At 45.7% G+C, this 17,577-nt stretch overlaps 1 protein-coding gene across 6 annotated transcripts in view; it reads right to left on the bottom strand.

Annotated features, from left to right (window-relative positions):
• Positions 1–34: 34 nt before the first annotated feature.
• Positions 35–17,577, bottom strand: part of LOC112044497 (syntaxin-binding protein 5) — a 249,122-nt gene continuing 231,579 nt past the window's right edge. Inside the window, exons 17-26 of one of the 6 annotated variants that reach the window (XM_052885148.1) lie at positions 16,936–17,025; positions 13,727–13,843; positions 12,426–12,548; positions 11,979–12,088; positions 9,883–10,102; positions 9,207–9,315; positions 8,086–8,175; positions 6,502–6,597; positions 6,015–6,139; positions 35–5,939 (exon numbers count right to left, since the gene is read on the bottom strand). In XM_052885148.1, coding sequence (XP_052741108.1) covers positions 5,683–5,939; positions 6,015–6,139; positions 6,502–6,597; positions 8,086–8,175; positions 9,207–9,315; positions 9,883–10,102; positions 11,979–12,088; positions 12,426–12,548; positions 13,727–13,843; positions 16,936–17,025 — 1,337 coding nt within the window. In that variant the 3' untranslated portion in view covers positions 35–5,682. Of the gene's footprint in view, positions 5,940–6,014; positions 6,140–6,501; positions 6,598–8,085; positions 8,176–9,206; positions 9,316–9,882; positions 10,103–11,978; positions 12,089–12,425; positions 12,549–13,726; positions 13,853–16,935; positions 17,026–17,577 lie in introns of those variants that run through there. The other 5 variants (XM_052885150.1, XM_052885149.1, XM_052885151.1 and 2 more) reach the window with 5 other exon arrangements.

Below are 17,577 nucleotides of genomic sequence, written 5' to 3'. Positions count from 1 at the left end.
TACCTCGCAGCAGTCGTGCGAATGAAACGCTGGATTCGTTTTGATATAATTTTATTTGTATTTTGTATTTATATATAATGACTATAATCATCTACCAAACTAAATAATATAATTCAACAGCATCCATTATATACAATATGTATAGGTATAGTTTCATAACCTCGTCCTCGGTCCGAGCGTTACAACGGAAGTCTTAATACAAAACAATGTTTCAAATGAACTACGGTTATTCAAATTTAACAATCAATAATTTGCCACAAGTTTTGGTAATTATTTATTTATTTATTTACAAACCTTATTAATAATTTAGTCCCTTAATTTCCGAATAAACGCGTACAATGGGAACCTTTCGGACCTCGGCCGGAAAGAGCGAATTCATCCCGAGATTGCGAGCCCTTTCTCACTAGCGTCGTCGAAGGCATTGCAGCAGAGACACTGCGCCTGTGTGCGTGTGCACCAGCTACAGCAGCATGGTTGCAGCTTCAGGGATTGGGTCCCTACTGCGTTGCGTCAATCGCAGCGTCTGCGCTGCTAATGCGTTAACGCAACGTCAGTGTGACTTTCTGACAGTCTAATAAAAAACACATCGACCATAAGAATCCAATGCTTCTTTTAGATGTCATACATTTTCAAGTTGTTATAAGTTTCCGCAGGTTAGCGCAATCGTAGAAATTCGAACTCAAATGAAAGAGCATTGGGGTCATTTTACTTTGTCAATTTATATAAATGTAAATGTGAGTATACAGATACGTTCGGAGTGTTCAATATCACGTTGAATTCGTTCTTTCTGGACGAGTTCCTGGTTTTAGAATAGATGGCGCTAGCGAGGAGCCAGCGTCCTCCAGCGCTACAACATTCGTAGAATTATTAAACTTAACGCACTAAACGCAGCGCAGTCAGATTGTCGCGCTCATTTGCGACCACGACTGTTGCGTTCAGCGGAAACACTCCTATATAGCGTAGACCGCTTTCTTTCAATTGTAGTGGTGCCAATGTTTACACTGGTCTGTGTGTATAGATCGGACGAACGGTCGGCGCGATATAGAAACATTTTTGTAGGAAAACTAAACATTGTCACACAAAGTGTCTAAGGGATAGGTTGATATATTTAATAAGCGCATGTTTAAGTACCCACTATTTTAATACATATAATCGTATAACGAAATAAATATAATTCCGATTCTTAACAAGTAATACTCTCGACAACTACGTGAGCACCAAATATATAAAATAAAATAAGGTATGTCGGTACTTCACATTACTTTCTCTAGCTTTTTAAATATAGATATAATAATATTGCACATTTATTAATCTAGCTAGTTACAAACAAGGTTAATTAAAATGTATCAACACAGAGTTTTGGCGTTATCTACAGTAATTAAGTATCATAAAATTAATCTCGGAAGGCAGAGTATGAGCTACGTTACGTTACGTTACGTTACAGCACGCGGGAGCTGCGCATCGCACCTGGAGCCTCTACGTACATAACAATTAGGTATTTCTTCAAAATGCAAGCGTAGCGTATGCTTTGCCGCCTTCAGTGATGTCAGGTTGGGTCGTAGCCCTAGCCAGGCCCAACGCAAGTCGCACACTGTTTTTTTTACATAATTATTTACTTTGTAATATTATATAATTATTTATTTTGCTAATAAAATCTAGCACTATCTGTGCGAGCTTCGAATTCATCCATTTAACTCTCTATGTAGAGTATCGTGTTAGAGAGAGATAGAGACGAATTCGAAACTTATATTGTTGCGAAACCATAAACACAGAATAGTGCTATTGTTTATAGGAAGCAATGCGGTTGAGACGAGACGCATAGAAACTATTTGTTGTGACGTCATCGCACGCGGAAATGCTGAGCGAACGGTGTCTCGTCATCTCGCACGAACTTGAAGTTTGTTTGTTTGTTTACAACTCTCATTCAGTGTCGCCTCGCTCCCAGTTCGTGTAGGTACATCTCACCAGCGACCTAACATCACTGTAGCTCAATATAACCTGCAAGTGAATCTCTAAAATATCCATCTCCACTAAAACCTCTAATTAATATAGATAAGAAAATACATTGTTTCTCGAATCAATTCTGTAATCGCTTGTATACACGTCAACGTACCAAAAATAATCTGGTTAAAATATTTAAACTTTAGTGATATACCTACTCGTAATATCGGAACAGCGATAAGTTACAATCTTTACAATAATACAACCGATCCGTCCGTGCGGCGGACCGGCTCGCAACCCTCAATAAACTGTAACATGCCAACATAAATACAACATGAGCGCGTAACAAGGGCGCCTGCACACCGACGACGCGTTCACGCAACGCGACGAGCCGCCTGCAGCTCGTCCGATGGTGTGCGACGAGCCTACTAGTGTGATACGGTAGGTACTCGTAGGTTTCACAATTTACTCTAATAAAGCTGAGAGATGTGTAAACATTTTAACTGTGTCCGGTAAACCAATGTTTTTTTAACGATTTATTATTTTTCTCGAATAAATGAAAATATATCGATAATTTCTAGTTGTGTCATAATTTCATGATTGGCGAAAGTCAAATAATGTAAAATTAAAAATAATTCAAAATTAAATGAATACGTTAAAATAGAAGCGCGTTGATGTCTTTTATATAGCGATTCTTTGAATGTGAACAAAGAAATTAAAAAGTGCCAAACCTCGAAATTTTGGTTTAATAAAATAGGTACGTAAGATGGGTAGGTATATGTACCTACTATACCTACTATATAATTTAGATATTTCATATTTTCAGTGTATGATAGATACGTGAACATGTCGTCGAGTGCAGAGCTTTTAATTCTGATTAGACAATATTATGTACAAAATGGAGTATGAAAAACGTAATTTCCTTTGGCATCTAACATTTACAGCGCAACTCGCAACAAATTAAACTTAGATAATACAGATCCTCATCACGGACGCATAACGCTACGGACAGATTCCGTATGTGGCGTCTCGCTCGCGTTCGCGGGAAAGCTTGGAAAATTCGTTCGTAATCCTCCCGATGGTCCGCGGGGGCCGGGTGAGGGTAGCGATGCTCCGCGCAGTCCCCTCCCGTCGCCCTCATAGCATGGGAGTGTATCAACGAACTTGCAAGCCATAGCGTCGTGTTCATACGCGAGACAGTCACCGCGGGTTGCCCGCAGCTTTACACACGACGGTGACAATGCAGACTGACGTACAAGTATGCTGGAGGGGATTCCTTTGATAGCGGAATCAGCGTTAACCATTTTCTAGGTAGGTACCTACCTATAATAGTAGATATTGTGATCGTGTCAGAGGGTCAGTGCGCAGCCATTGTCTCTACTTAGTCATTTCATCTCAAGGTGCTACGAGTAGCAGATTCTATAGCACAAACTCATTTAGTCGCTTTTCTAGTCAGTTTTATACATTAGGAACGAACAATGTAGCCATGGTAGGGATATTAAAAGGATACAATTAAAATAACATTATTTATAGAAAGCAAAAAAGTGCGATTTAGATTCAAACGTAAAATATACTCAATCCCTTCACACATTCACTCATCATCAATTAACAACAGTAGCACACTCCCCACTCCGCTCACTCGATCATCACTCGATCAACACATAGAATCCTTTTAATGAAAGACGTCCCACGGCTAAAACCTGAACTACAATTAACAGCGCCTTACACAAATGACAATAAGACCGCCATTACCAAATTATAATGAGCGCCATTAAGACATTAGTCCCCCAGACGCGGCGTCTGGGGGACTTCTTTCATGATAACGACTTTAGGTACTAGGTAGGTATGTAGGTAGTAGGCGGCGTCGAACTATGCGCAGTAACAGACGTTCGGGTGTTGGGCATTTACGGCAACAGCTGCCGACTGCCGCGGCAACCGTAGCACATTGTCACCGTTGCCATCGCCTACAACATTTCAACTATTTGACATCTTTAATGTACCTACCGGCAACCACGCGTCTAACATATATGACTGTAATTGTACCTGCGCAGCCGCAGACAAATGACATTTTGTTTCGACGTATTTTAATTGGGGTCATAACCTTTTGGGGGTACCTACATACATTACTGATACGACGTCCGCCCAACTGTCGAATTTTAAAATTATTCGATTGTAATTATAATTACATTAGACAGTGTATAGACATTTTGTAAAGCATCTATCGCATTCCCTCACAAAGAGTACCACATGTGCGCTGAGTCTGCGTATGAGACTAAAAACCGTTAGCTCAAACATATAGGTGGAAAAATTGTTCACAGTAATGTTTTGGTATGCCGCACGTATGAGTGTCTATTGATTTACGGCAAAACCAATACGTATTAAACTGCACGCCAATTATTTATCTACTCACTTTTCTGTCTACCCTAAGTTAACGAGTAGGTATTAATGTGACGTCACCGAGCTTACGTCACCACGAGTATTAGTCAATGCCGCCACACGCCGCTGTACGCTACACTACGTCGCCCGGAGCCGACAGCTGCCGACAGCCGCCGACAGCTGCCGACAGCAGCTCAAGAAAAGCTAAAACTCGCGACACGCGCCGGCGCGTCGGCTCCACGCGGCGCCTTACCTATTCGTACAGTGCACTTAGTTACTCAGTTATTTTTACAATGTAATATTAGTTATCGTTTTATTTAGTATTAGTTAGTTATTTATCTAACAACATCGACACGACACCGATTGGTCTGGTCAGCGCCTAGCGCCTGGCTTACTGCCTACTGGCCTTCGTGACGTTCGCGTCGTTGCGACGCGAGCGGTCGCGCCTTCGCTGCGGAGCCGGCCGCTCCGCGGTCGCCCGACCCACTCCAATTTATAAAACGACACAAAACTATTCTACTACGAACGGGAATCAAAAAAAAAGCGCACAATGAAATCAGATAAAAAAACATTATATTAAAATTCAATGAAATATATTAACATTATCGAGAACCAAATGAAGAACATCACGCGCGGGAACTGATTCTCCGTCGAACGAGTAACTAAATTATTGTCATCCAATGCTTCTTCATTTTTCAACCTTTTTATAACATTTATTTATTTATTTATTTATTTATTCAATACTTTATACAGATCAACATCGTTCCTATTATTTAGTTAAGTTAGTTTGTCGCTCATCCGGACCTATAAAAAGTTTCGCCCACTGCAGCCACGCGGCGCCGGCGGCGCGGGACGTGTGGTGGGAAACAGGAGAAGACGCTAGACGGGAAGAGTGCGATATAGAGAAATCACTACTTTAGTCATATATAAGGTACACTGTATAAAAAGATTAAGTATATAGTAAGTAATAATATTTACAATATCACATCGCACGGAGGAATGTGAACGATACGTGCGCGCGGCGCCGCTCGGCCGCTTGCTGACGTCGTCGCGACTTCTTCTCTAACAACTATTGGACTCTGACAAATCAGTCGACGGCGCGACCGAGGCGCCGCCGGGTCGCGCGACTCGTCGAGGCACAGAAATAATTGATCGCCACGGCTCGCAGGCGGCGCCGCGACGTGCGTGCGACGGGAGGAGTTGTGCGTTTGTTGCTCGAGTCACGCCTACGAAGAGTTCTAACGTTCAGTAAAATCTCGAAGGTCGCTAAGCTCTACCGCGGGGCGCCGGCGCTGCCCGAATGCGAGATCCTCTGCGCCGCCGCTCGCGCCGTCACGGCGAGCGCTGCGCCGCCGGCGCCGCGGCTCACAGCTGGTACCACTTCTTGTCCTTGTACTTGAGCATGAGCTGGTGCGCCGAGGAGGAGAACTCGCCCGCCTGCATGTGCATGCGCTCCGTGCGCTCCTCCAGCTGCGACAGCTTGTCCCCGCGCTCCAGCACCAGCTGGTGCGCGCGCGACACCTCGCTGGCGGCCGAGCCGGCGCGCGCGCCCAGCGCCTCCAGCGACGGGCCGGGGATGTGCTTGGCCACGGCGCGGTTGGGCTTGCCGCTGCCCTCGCCGACTGCGGAGAGAGGAGAGCGGTCAGGCGCTGCACACACGACGGAACACATGAGGGCAGAGGGCGGCGACGACTCACACAGCTCCTCGCGGTCCAGCGGGCGCGCGCCGCCGCCGAACAGGCCGCGGAAGAAGCTCTCCTTGGGCGGCTCGGGCATGTCGCGCGGCAGGAACAGCTCGCCCACCATCTCGTTGAGCTGGGTGCTGCAACCACACACGAGACATCTCCAACACTCAGCGTACGACATCCTACATGCGATTCCCACACAGTTGACTATGTGGGATTGCACACAATCACATGATCTTCATGATCTTGATGATCTAATAATAAAGATCTGTCATTGTCAAAATGGCAAACAAAAATGACACAAAAACTTTTACATTAATTGTAGTATATTCGTATAATTATATGGGTAAACCGATGAAAGGACGGTAAGCCATTTTATCCTCATTAGGTATCCTGCACTTGATTTTGGTGTTGTATAAGTGAGTATTACAGGATAAGAGTTGCAGAAGTTATGAAGTAAAAGATTAAAATAAATAAATGATATCGGAGCTGTCCTCACCAGAACTCGGCGTCGATGGTGAACTTCTGTATCTCTGTGGGCGAGGCGAGGTATAGGCCGTGCCCGCGGTTACTGAAGCAGAAGGTCTTCGCTATCCTGCAATGTATGCACAGGTCACAGTCGGCTCTGCTCTGCCGGATTCATATATCTTTGAATCGTGCACTCGCTATATTATCAAAACATTTTTTTTTTATTATTATGATTGAAGGTTTGTCCACCCGATGGTACCTAAGTGGATGCACCGCATCATTTCGCAGAGCATGCAAGAAGCACGTCCTATAAAATCCTGTCCAGTGTGCATCGATCCGAAGCACATGTGAGCTCCACGGCCCCGTGTGCCTGTAATGAATCACTGGCAACCGCGGTCTTTAAACCGCAACACAGCAATGCTGCTTGGACGAGGTCTTTCAAAAAAGCCTTATTACCCACACCCACAAATTCAACTTACTTATTTTGTTTTATATTTCTATTATTCTCACTGACAAGTCGACAAACTGTAAGCCGCGGTGTAAGTTTCAACATAATTCCAAAGAAAACATCGCAAAAGTAGCGAATTTGATTTTGTTTTTCTTTAATTAAGACTGAGTAATTTAATTTTGATGTGATTCGAACGACTTTTAACACGAAAACGATTACCTAGTAATGAAATAAATATAAAATACATTGTACCGGGCATGTCCTCGTGCACTTCAATATTTGAACTGTCAGTTCGCCAGCGGCTCGGTGTCGTTGCGCAGACTGAGACAACTTTTTCTATAGCTTCAGTTTAGAGCTAACTTTTCATCATTTACTACCTATTCGATTTACCTGATAGATCAGATTCATCTACTCGTGTGTGTAAAAAAACATCAAAATCTAATTAAGTATAAAAATATCCTCACCTTTATTCATCGGGTTCCTCTGTTAAAAATTCTGTGATAGGTTTTAAATTCTATTATGTAATTTAAAAAGCAAATATGCGAAATGAAAATGCCAATGAGGGAAAATAGTAAAAGATCGAGAAAACGTTCAAAGCCAGCATGCGCGGAGAGAATATTCGCAGAAACAGGCAGGAGAGAGAGAGACGGTGAACAGCGGAAGATCGTGTCGACTGACATGTAGTAGTGGCAGGAGTGTGAGGCGTGTGAGGGTGTGAGGGTGTGAGGGTGTGAGGTGACGTGAGGTGACGTGAGGTGTACGACTGTGTGTGTGTGAGGCTCGTCGGGTACGGGGCGGAGCAAGCGACGGACGGACTGGACCGAATCATTGTGAGTACGTGCATCAGTCGAGTGTGTAATGTACGATAGACATTTACAGATATAATGAAAGTCTTGACAGAGTACATCGGGACAATCACAAACTCATTCAAATAGGTATCATAAACACGTTACATTCCGACAGTCAACTTAAAATATTTAGACAAAATCACAAACCAATCGAAAAACACGAGGGTAAGTATTCGTCCGAGTCCAGGAGCGGTCGGGGCGCGGAGGGGCGCGGAGGGGCGCGGGAGGGGCCAAGCTGTCGGGCGTGAGCTGAGTCTAGCGGGAGCGGGCCGCGGGTGATGGGTACATGACTAACGCAACTCCGCTACGATCGACTTACTGATCCGTGTCCTCGTTAACTATTAGTTGCTGGCCCCATATGGAGAGCATGGGGTCTACGATACCCCTCTGTTTGGACTGTGTCTGGAAGCTACCGGGAACACAGGCGCCGGTCAGTGTCGGCTCGCCGAGCGCTGCGGCGGCGCCGCCGGCTGCCGGCCCGCTGGCGCCGCCTCGACCCGCTCGCGAGAACGTTCGCTGTGGCGGCGTCGGCGCCAGCGGGCCGGAGCGGGGCGGCGCGGCCGCAGAGCTCGCGACGGTCTAGTGATGCTGGGTAGAGGTCAATGTCGCCATGGCGTGAGGGTCAAACACTGATGAAGTTCATTAGCACTAGGGACATCGATGCGACGTGTCGGGCGCATTCCGTGTGGGGCGTGTATGTACACCGCCAGCACCGGCGCGGCTCGCAGTGTGGTGTGTCGTGTCCGATGTCCGACGGAAGAGTAGATGAGAGGTGCCAAATATTCAAAGCACAGGAGGTGCTCGACGAGTTTGCAAAATTTTGTCTACTTCGTGATCGGAAAGAGCGCGGCTAGCTCTAGCGGCTCGGTGCTGCCGTGGGAGACGACGGCGCGCCCGTGCGGCGCGTGCGGCCGTGCGGCTCGTGCGGAGCACGTGCGGGCGCCGCACGGGCGCGCTCCGCGTCGATCGACACTCGGACCTCGTTCGGTCGGCCCCCAAATGATAAAGTAGCGGGTGTAAGACGTGGCTGAACTCGTGACGGGCGATGGAATGCAGAAATCGTAAAATGACAAATCTTAAAATCTCCGGTAGCGTAAAAATACAGCATTCTCATGCCGACGTTGCGAAGCTAGTTGTATCTAGGGAATATAAATAGAAAAAAGCCGTTTATCATTTAGTGCCTCGATCGGGTGCAGGGGAGTCCGGCGGGGGCGGTGCGCACCCCCGCACTTGACGGTTCGATTGAACCGATATTAATTAATAATATTAATAAGAATTTCCGAAAACGGAAGCTGGCCGGTTTATTTTTTCTGCACTGTATCTGATTTCACAAATAGAGAGAGCTACAAAGTTGATCTTATTCAGAGCAGTTTCAGTTTTCGTGTATTGAATAAAGAATTGGCAAAGAGTGTGATCGCGGCGGCTGCGGCGGCGGCGTACCTGAGCTCGGACAGCGGCAGGAAGTCGGCGAGCAGCAGCGGGCGCAGGCTGGGCAGGCTGTAGGCCGCCAGGTGGCCGCTCGACAGGTAGTTCACCAGGCACACGCTGTCTGCAACACACCGCGCGCTCACGCTCACCACCTGCCCCGGAGAGCGTCTCACCTCCGCCGGGACCAATCCGAGGTTCGATGATCGATCCAGTTAGATTAATCATTATTGTTGCCATGAGGCATTCGGATAATCGAAAATCTGTATATTGGCTGATTGAATAAGCGATATACTTCACTTCGTCGATTCGATCGGTTCGAGAATTGTTTTCAGAGTTTGAAAACCGATTTCACATTTCAATAAACCCATGATCATGATAATCCGACCCGATAATCGATGTCCAAACAATCGAGTTTTGACTTTACATGCGTTACAAGTTCAATTGTGATTCACACTGTTAAGTACTTGGGTAAATTATCTTCGATCAAAAAAAGCTATCGATTCTCTCATATTAACCGCTTCACATTGGCACACTCGCTAAACATTTGCAGAAATTATCACTGACATAATTCATAATAATCTTGGGGGAGGAAGAAGTTCTGGAATCGAATGTTACGAGAGAGATCGGTTCAAAACCTTGTAACGCAAAGTAAACGGGCGCGGCACAGAGAAGCAGAAGGGGCGTTAACCTTTTAAACTGACGATCTCGGACTTGACGACGAAGTCCGTGTCGACGATCTGCTGCCGGTACACGCAGTTCTGGCTGGGCAGCGCCACCACGCGCGCCTGCTTCTCGGACGCGATGACGACGAACTGGCGGTCGCCCGCCTCGCCCGGCGCCGGCCCGGGGCTCTGGTGGCTGCTGCCGGAGCCCTGCTTGGTGGGCGTGCGCTCGCGCCGGTCCCTGTACTGCACACAACGGTGACAGCGGGCTGTCATTACAAACGGCTCTCTTCGAGTGAGCGCAGCGCACGCCACACGGGCTTACCATACCATCTTCGTAAGTAAAACATTTACCATTACTGATGTAATGGTATTCAGCGTGTAGGCCACACCAGAATTGCATAAGAAAAGGGAGAGATTGTATGATTTATATGGTACAAACGTGTCAAATTATTTTCCAAGAATTTCAGGCAAGATTGCCGATTAGCAAAATTACTTCATATACTGACGAAAATAAAAAATAGTAATAATATAACAAAAACAACTTGGAAAATAACTAATGAAGAAAGAGTGAGTCTACGCACTGGCAATGTTAAACTTTATGTGAACAATAACTGCGTAACGGCAGATTTTGAGGTTGCAATAACTTTTGAATATTTTTTTATTAAATTTCCTGTTTCTACAACTCTTTACCGAAGACTGCAATCTTTTTACTGGAGAACAGTGTGCCTACATGTAATGAAAAAATTACATTTAGACATGTTAGCAGCACGGATGTTTTAAAAGCATTTAAATTGATTAATGATAAGAAAACTAACCTGTGGGGAATCTCAGTCAATGTTGTAAAATCGTTGATTGGTATTGTTGCGTCAGATCTAGCCGTAATATTTAATGATAATGGGGATGATGACTAGGTTTGAATATATTGATTTTAATGATACATTCGGGTAAATAAGGTCAATGTTAACTAATTTATACATAAAAAGCAAAGATTGACTGGATATTTGCAAAATAAATAAGATTATAAAATTTCAAAATCTATTAAAAATATTTTATCGTAATTAGATGAAAATTCATACAGTTTTAGCTTCCTTACATTAAATGTGACATTTTTAATATGTGAACTATAAACATAAACGCAGAAATAACAAAGATATTAGTAATTTTGTTTAAACGCCCATACAAATTTAACGATCATTAATTGCCTACGACGTCATAAGTTCGTGCCATTTTGTATGGCGCGTTTTTCAGGGGTCCGCGGCAGCGCCGCAAATCTGACCCTTTAAATCCCTGTAGCTCCGAAAGTAATGATCGCAGATACCCTGTTACTTTTACAAAATAGCTTTACTATTAGCATACTTTTAATTTATATACAATTTAAAAACTGTCATCATCCCTATTGTTTTGAATGTGGTGTATTTCCTTACTTGATGAAACTTATGTTAAATCAGTTGCTTGGTTATTTTAGTATTAATAATAATCTATTACACACTAAGCAGTTTAATTTTACTAGGGATCGCTCAACAACCGACGCAGGTATTGAGTCAATTCAACATGTCTTTGAGAAGAGTCACAGGATGCATTAGGAGTGTTTTGTGTTTGTCCAAGGTATTTGTGTGCATCGTGAAACATTGGTCAGAAAACTACATTTCTACGGAGTCACTGCTCAATAAGAAGAAAACAAAATGCATAAACATTACCTAACGTGCAGCAAGTCAATGTTAAGCTTAATAATTAGGAATTAGATCTGGTTGATAGCACTGTTTGCTGTTCGTGCGATATATATACAATGGGTCCTTAAGAGTCATTAAGGGAGAAATTTAAAGAAATAAAAATAATGAGTACATTGTCAGTACATATTTGACAATTTAGTGTACGTTCATAAACACGTAGACAATTTTAAAAGAAGGTGTGATTGTAGTGATGAACCCTCGTAACTTTAATTTTAAGTTTTCGACTTTACTTACCACCATTCAATGACAACATAACTAGACGTCTCAAAAGTGCTTGTAAAATAAGCTTAATTTAAATAAATGAATTTAGAATTTTATGTATTCTAAATTATATAAACAACTTGAGACATTTCAAATGGATGACGATTAGCTCAGGCATGTCTACTTACGTCTTTACCGTCGTCCTTCCAACTTTCGTACGAGTAGGGGATTAAAGCACCGTTGCAGTCCAAAAATGACATCGCCAATATTGAACCTTTTAATCTAAAAATAGGGCCACCTGGAAAAATTGAGAAACATGGTATTAACTCAGTATATCGTTGATTAAACTTGGGTCAATTCGCTGTACGGATATACATATTGCGTTGTTGTTTTTAGGCTAGGTATCTAGCCAACCACTGTGGTTAGCCTTTATGTCTACGGATCATGTGGTCTCGCGTTCGACTTCTGGATCAGGCTCGGAGTTGGGAAGTCGGCGTTGTAATATTTCTGTGCCTCGAAAAGTACGATAAGCCGTCGCTCCCGTTTATCATTGACATCTGATAGTGATCATTATAGAGTCATACCTACAAATTGAAGCAGCACCATTAATATTGGGCAATAAGCGATAATCTCACCGCTGGTGGAGACGACGACGGGCTGCGTGTGCCGCAGCTCGGTGTCGGGCAGGCTGATCATGACGGTCAGCACCGAGCCCAGCGTCGTGCCGATCCACAGCGTCGGCAGCAGCGTCGTGGGGTCTGCGGGCAGGGGCGCAACTGTCATAATGTCTACACGAGCATCTTTGGGAGCAGTAGCGGCCTTAGTGATTACGATGTCCCAGCGGGAGAAAAAGGCCTCTTAAATATTTAAGAGAAGTAAGACAGACTATTTCGCAGCAATAATAAAGGCGTTTGATCTTAAATCACCACAATCACCAAAGGTTATCAAGTGAGATCATTTTAAAAAAATAAGATTTTCAGTAACACTACAAAAGACCTTCAAAAAATTCTTGCAATTTTTGATCGACCGCTTGTTAGACTATTAAACATATTTGACACGCGAGTCTCTGGCGAGGCGAGGCCCCAGGGCGTTTGCCTTGCTCACTCACCACCCCCTAAGACCACCACTGCTCATAAGTAATGCCTTTCGGTCTGGTTGCAATAAAAAAAATCTTTTATACCCAAATGGCGGTAACTATATATTATGACCACTTGCCTGACAGCATAAAAAAATTAGCTCTGAATAAAAATAGAAGACATTTGATTTTTAATGGAAAAGTTATATTACAGTGTCAATGATTACATAGGTGAAAAAAATTAAAATAGTGCAGAATTAACCATATTATTGATATTTATTATAATATTCATTGTATTCTGACTTTGTTCTTATTTTTTTTACTTTTGAATTGTAATTTTTAAATTGAACAGGTTTATATTTTGCACGCCAACTATGGCAGAATATGTGTTAAAAATACAATTATTTATATGACCTATTATGAAATTTATCTACATGTACCATAGTCTGGCAAAATAATGAAAAAAAAAGAAAATAATTTTGTAAGTACATTTTCGAAACATATTTTTGGGAAGTGAAGTATTAAAACTTTCGCAATAATTCTAAATCATATCAATTTTCAGTAAAATTTGATAATTTTAATGTAAGAATTAGCTAATTATTAGTTTTAAAGTGACTATATAATAATTTTTTTAGAATATCTAAATAGAACTTTTTTGGGAGTTCATCAATAATCCTAGCTTGCGAACCACGGCATCTCGTGAAGACAAAATGACCATTTGCGAACATACCAGAAATATAGCTGTCTTTTTCGTCTCAACGCAACGAAAGGTCTGCTTCGGCGCTATCGGTCGATTTGTCTTCACGAGATGTCGTGGGTCGCATCCGAGGCCCACTGGATCGATAGTCAAAGTGCACTCACCAGACTTTTTCGTGTAGCTATCGGCGAAGGCGAGGCACTGGATGCCCTCCTGCGAGATGTTCTCCAGGCTCGACATGCTGCTGGAGCGCGAGCGCGAGAACGAGCTGTCCAGCTTGTCTACGCGGCCGGTTGGTGCAAAACACAGATTATCCCTCCGCCGGGCAAGGCCGGCGCCCGAGCGACGCGCCTCGCTCGGGCCTCCGCCTCGGGCCTGGCCGCGCGGTCCGTCGAGCATCGCTTCGCTTTCACATTGATGAATTCCGGAAATATTTCTTTGTGAAACCATTTCTAAATTCATGCTCATGAAATATTGAAAAGGTAGAGCGATATTTCCCAAGATAAAATGATCATGAATCGAGCGATGCCGAACTGAACGCGTGACCTCAGTGTGAGTCTCGTAGCACTCTTGCTACGGGACTCTAGGCGCGACTCTCGCCGCGGCTGTTGCTCTCCGAGGACGTGGAACTTAAAGTACGGACTTTTCATTTAGACGTAGCAGAAGTTTTTAACTTTAAAAATAAAACGTCAGCCGCCGCGAGCGTCGCCCCACAGTCACTACGAGTTGCGCTAGAACTAGCGGAGAATGTGTGCGGTTGTGAAATTAGCTGAAACCATTCCTCCAGCGGCAGCGGAACGACGTGCTCATTGCAAACAGACCACGAGGGCGTAAAGAGGATCATGCCGAATCTGTTGCATGCCCGTCCAATCTCAGCTTATTTACACAACGGTATTAGTAGCATTTCGTTAGTTTCACACGAGTATCGGGGCGGTCGGGACACGGGCTCTCAGAGACGACGACTTGTTATGAAGAATGAAAATGATGGCTTCACACGAAATGAAAATACAGCGTCGTGGATGACAGCAAGTTCGGGCCGCCGACGGCGACGGAAGCGACGGGTGAAGCGGAGATGGGGTGCACGTCGGACCATGGCGCGAGCGGTGGGGGTGCGGCCCTCGGCAGCGGAGGATGGCTAGCCGCTAGGGAGCTACGGGGTCTACGCGCTACTGGCGCTACTGGCGCTACTGGCGGGGCCGCTCGGTCAGTTACGTACAGTTCAGTTTCATCCATGTCACTAATACGAAGCGTTCATGTGGACGGACAAACAAGTTTAATGCAATAAAAATATAACAGCTACTTATAATATGTGATAAAACAAGGAGCGGTGTGCGTGTCGCGGAGCGCGCATGCGTCTAGTGAATCTTAATAAGAAAATTACTGTAAGCATACATAGACATAAGGACAGCCGTATATAGAGGCAGCCAAAAACGAGCCATATAAACTTTTTGCTTTGTGGTCGAGCTAGAAAAAAAAAGATAATGTCATGTACTCAACAGCGGTTAATAAACAGTAAGACTAACAGTACGGTTAGCGACAGAGTGCCGATCGCCTGCGCCGCTGCCGGCCGGCTGCGCGGCGGGTCGCCGGCGCGTGGCGGGAGCGGCAGCGCAGACCGGTGGCGCCGCACGCGCAACCGGCGCGCGCGGCGCCACCGGACCGCGACGCGTCCGAGCGAGTGATAGAGTAAGTGAGGGAGAGATAGTTTTCAGTAGTAAGTCACCTTTTCTTACGTCTAAGAGTCATGCCGAAGAGTAGCAAAGTGCGCCGAGGTGCAGTGGAGAGAACATCGTAAGAGACAGCCACAATTTCGACTCTAAGGACAACAAACCGTCTACTGCGTGACACATTCAGGACCGCAGCCCGTGACAAGCCACCGTACAAAAGAACAACAAAGGAGATAAAAATATAGTATCGATGCGTATGTCGCCGGGTACCATTGGGTTGCATGATCTGTGAGTACTCCAGAGAGGCGAGAGTCTGCGGAATAGGCGGCTCTGTACCGACAAACAAACCACAATGAGTCACAAGCGGGAGAGCGCGCCGCCCCCCCGCGCCCCCGCTGCCCCGCCGACGCAGCCGCAGCGGGAGCGCGGGGGGCGCGGCGCGGGCCGGGGGGGGGGCACTACTACGTGGCCACAAGAGATAGTCATACGAAGGCGTACACTGCAATGGTTACCTAGTAAATGATTCCGATCTGAAATTGGAAATTGATCAAATGAATATCTCGGTACGAAGTAGTGTGTGTGTGAGGTACCTACATGGTTTTTGTCAAGTATTCAATTTATTTTAAGAAATTTGGACGAGAGTGTATGAAATTAAAGAATATTTTTTTCAATTCACAGTAAAGTATCATTAAAATTTATATGGTAAAAGTAACATTTCATTTGGATCCTGAAATTGAAGATTTTTGAAAATACCAATGTAAAATGTAGTTTTGTTAGTTACTTTTGAATCTTCAATTTTGGATTAAAATGTACAAAGTTTTATAGTTATGGAAGTGAAGATGTAGGTAGTGTAAATAAAAATAAAAAAGTAAGTAAAATAAATGTCAAACGAGAAGAATAACGAAGAGGCAAGACTCGCCGTCAACAAAACGTAACGTGGCCCTCGGCCCGCTCGCGTCACGCACGGGGCGGGACAGCAGCCGGGCTCGTGACGTCACAGTTATGCACACGTGAACTATCTGGTACATTTGTCGTAACCAACACAACGATACGTCAGTATTCTACAACTAGACTGCGGGCGCGCACTGTCCCGCCACGCGAGCGCTCGCGATCCGCTCGTTCGCTTCGCGAGCCGCGGACGGAGCGGACGGGGCGTCGGGCCGAAACGAAACGAAATCATAACTAAAGGAGAAATTGCGACTGCTTCAGATCGGAAAGGTCCAAGAGGTCGTATAAAGGTGACTGTACTACCAAAACTGCAATACTGTCGCGTCGTGAGCAGAGAATGCGGGGCGGGGGGCGCGGCGAACACGTCGGACGCGGTGGAGAGGCACTTGTGCAGTTTGCGGGTACCTTGCGAGCGCGAGCGCCGCACCGCGCGGCCGCCGCCGCCGCCCGCCGCGCCGCTCGCCGCGCCGCCGGGCCCGCTCGCGCCCGCGCCCGGCCCGTTCATCTACAACACAGACGGTCTCCGCACGACGCACGACGCACAGACGCCCGCCGCCCGCGACACGTGTGTACGCACGTATAGGTTACATGAAGCTGTGTACCGAAGGAACGGAACAAACAAATACAAGGAACTAAACATAAATGAGTAAACCGCCACCCGATTACGTCACATACGAGGTGAGGGGAGGCCGGGGGGCGCGGGGCGCGGTTAGTCGACGTGTGGCCGGGGCCTGTTAGTGTGTGTGCCGGCGTCATACCTATCCTCGTGGGCACTTCTATGACTCGCTCTGTCGGCTCTTCTCCGACGGTACGGTCGGGTCTGGCGCAAAGTCTCGCTACAAACTCTCCTGAGGAAATGAGATCGGTCAGACGGTCGGGCGGTCGGCGCCCGCGCTACAAGCGGGTGCACTAGCACGCTACGAGCGCACCGAGACAACACACGCTCGTCACTAGCTAGCGATGCAGTCGCTCACTGTGGGGACAGTTACCGAAGAGGTCACCGAATAGCAACTTTAGGCAGCTCGACTCGTCATCGGAGGAGTCCTCGTCCTTCGGAAACAGAAACAGATCCATTACCGGGGGAGGGGGCGCGGGGCGCGCCGGCGGGTCGCTCTGATCGGTACATAAATATGATATAAAAATAAATAAAAAAGCCAAATATCACAAAAAGCGAAAAGCATGATTCACCGACTTCGTGATACCGTTCGCATACTGAACCCTGCGGTCGCACCGTCCGCCGGTGGCGACTCGCAGCTCGGCAAGGAGTGGGCTCGAATGTTCCCGAACGTCAAAAGTTCTAGCTACTCACCACCTACTAGTACAAAAATGTCTATTCGATAAAACTGGATCTACGGTATTAGTGAACGATACAAACTCGCCAAACCATTACCATTCCAAAC

This window comes from Bicyclus anynana, chromosome 13 (assembly GCF_947172395.1).
Source record: "Bicyclus anynana chromosome 13, ilBicAnyn1.1, whole genome shotgun sequence".
Classification (NCBI taxonomy): Eukaryota; Metazoa; Arthropoda; class Insecta; order Lepidoptera; family Nymphalidae; genus Bicyclus; species Bicyclus anynana.
This window is presented reverse-complemented; position numbering and strand designations above follow the sequence as displayed.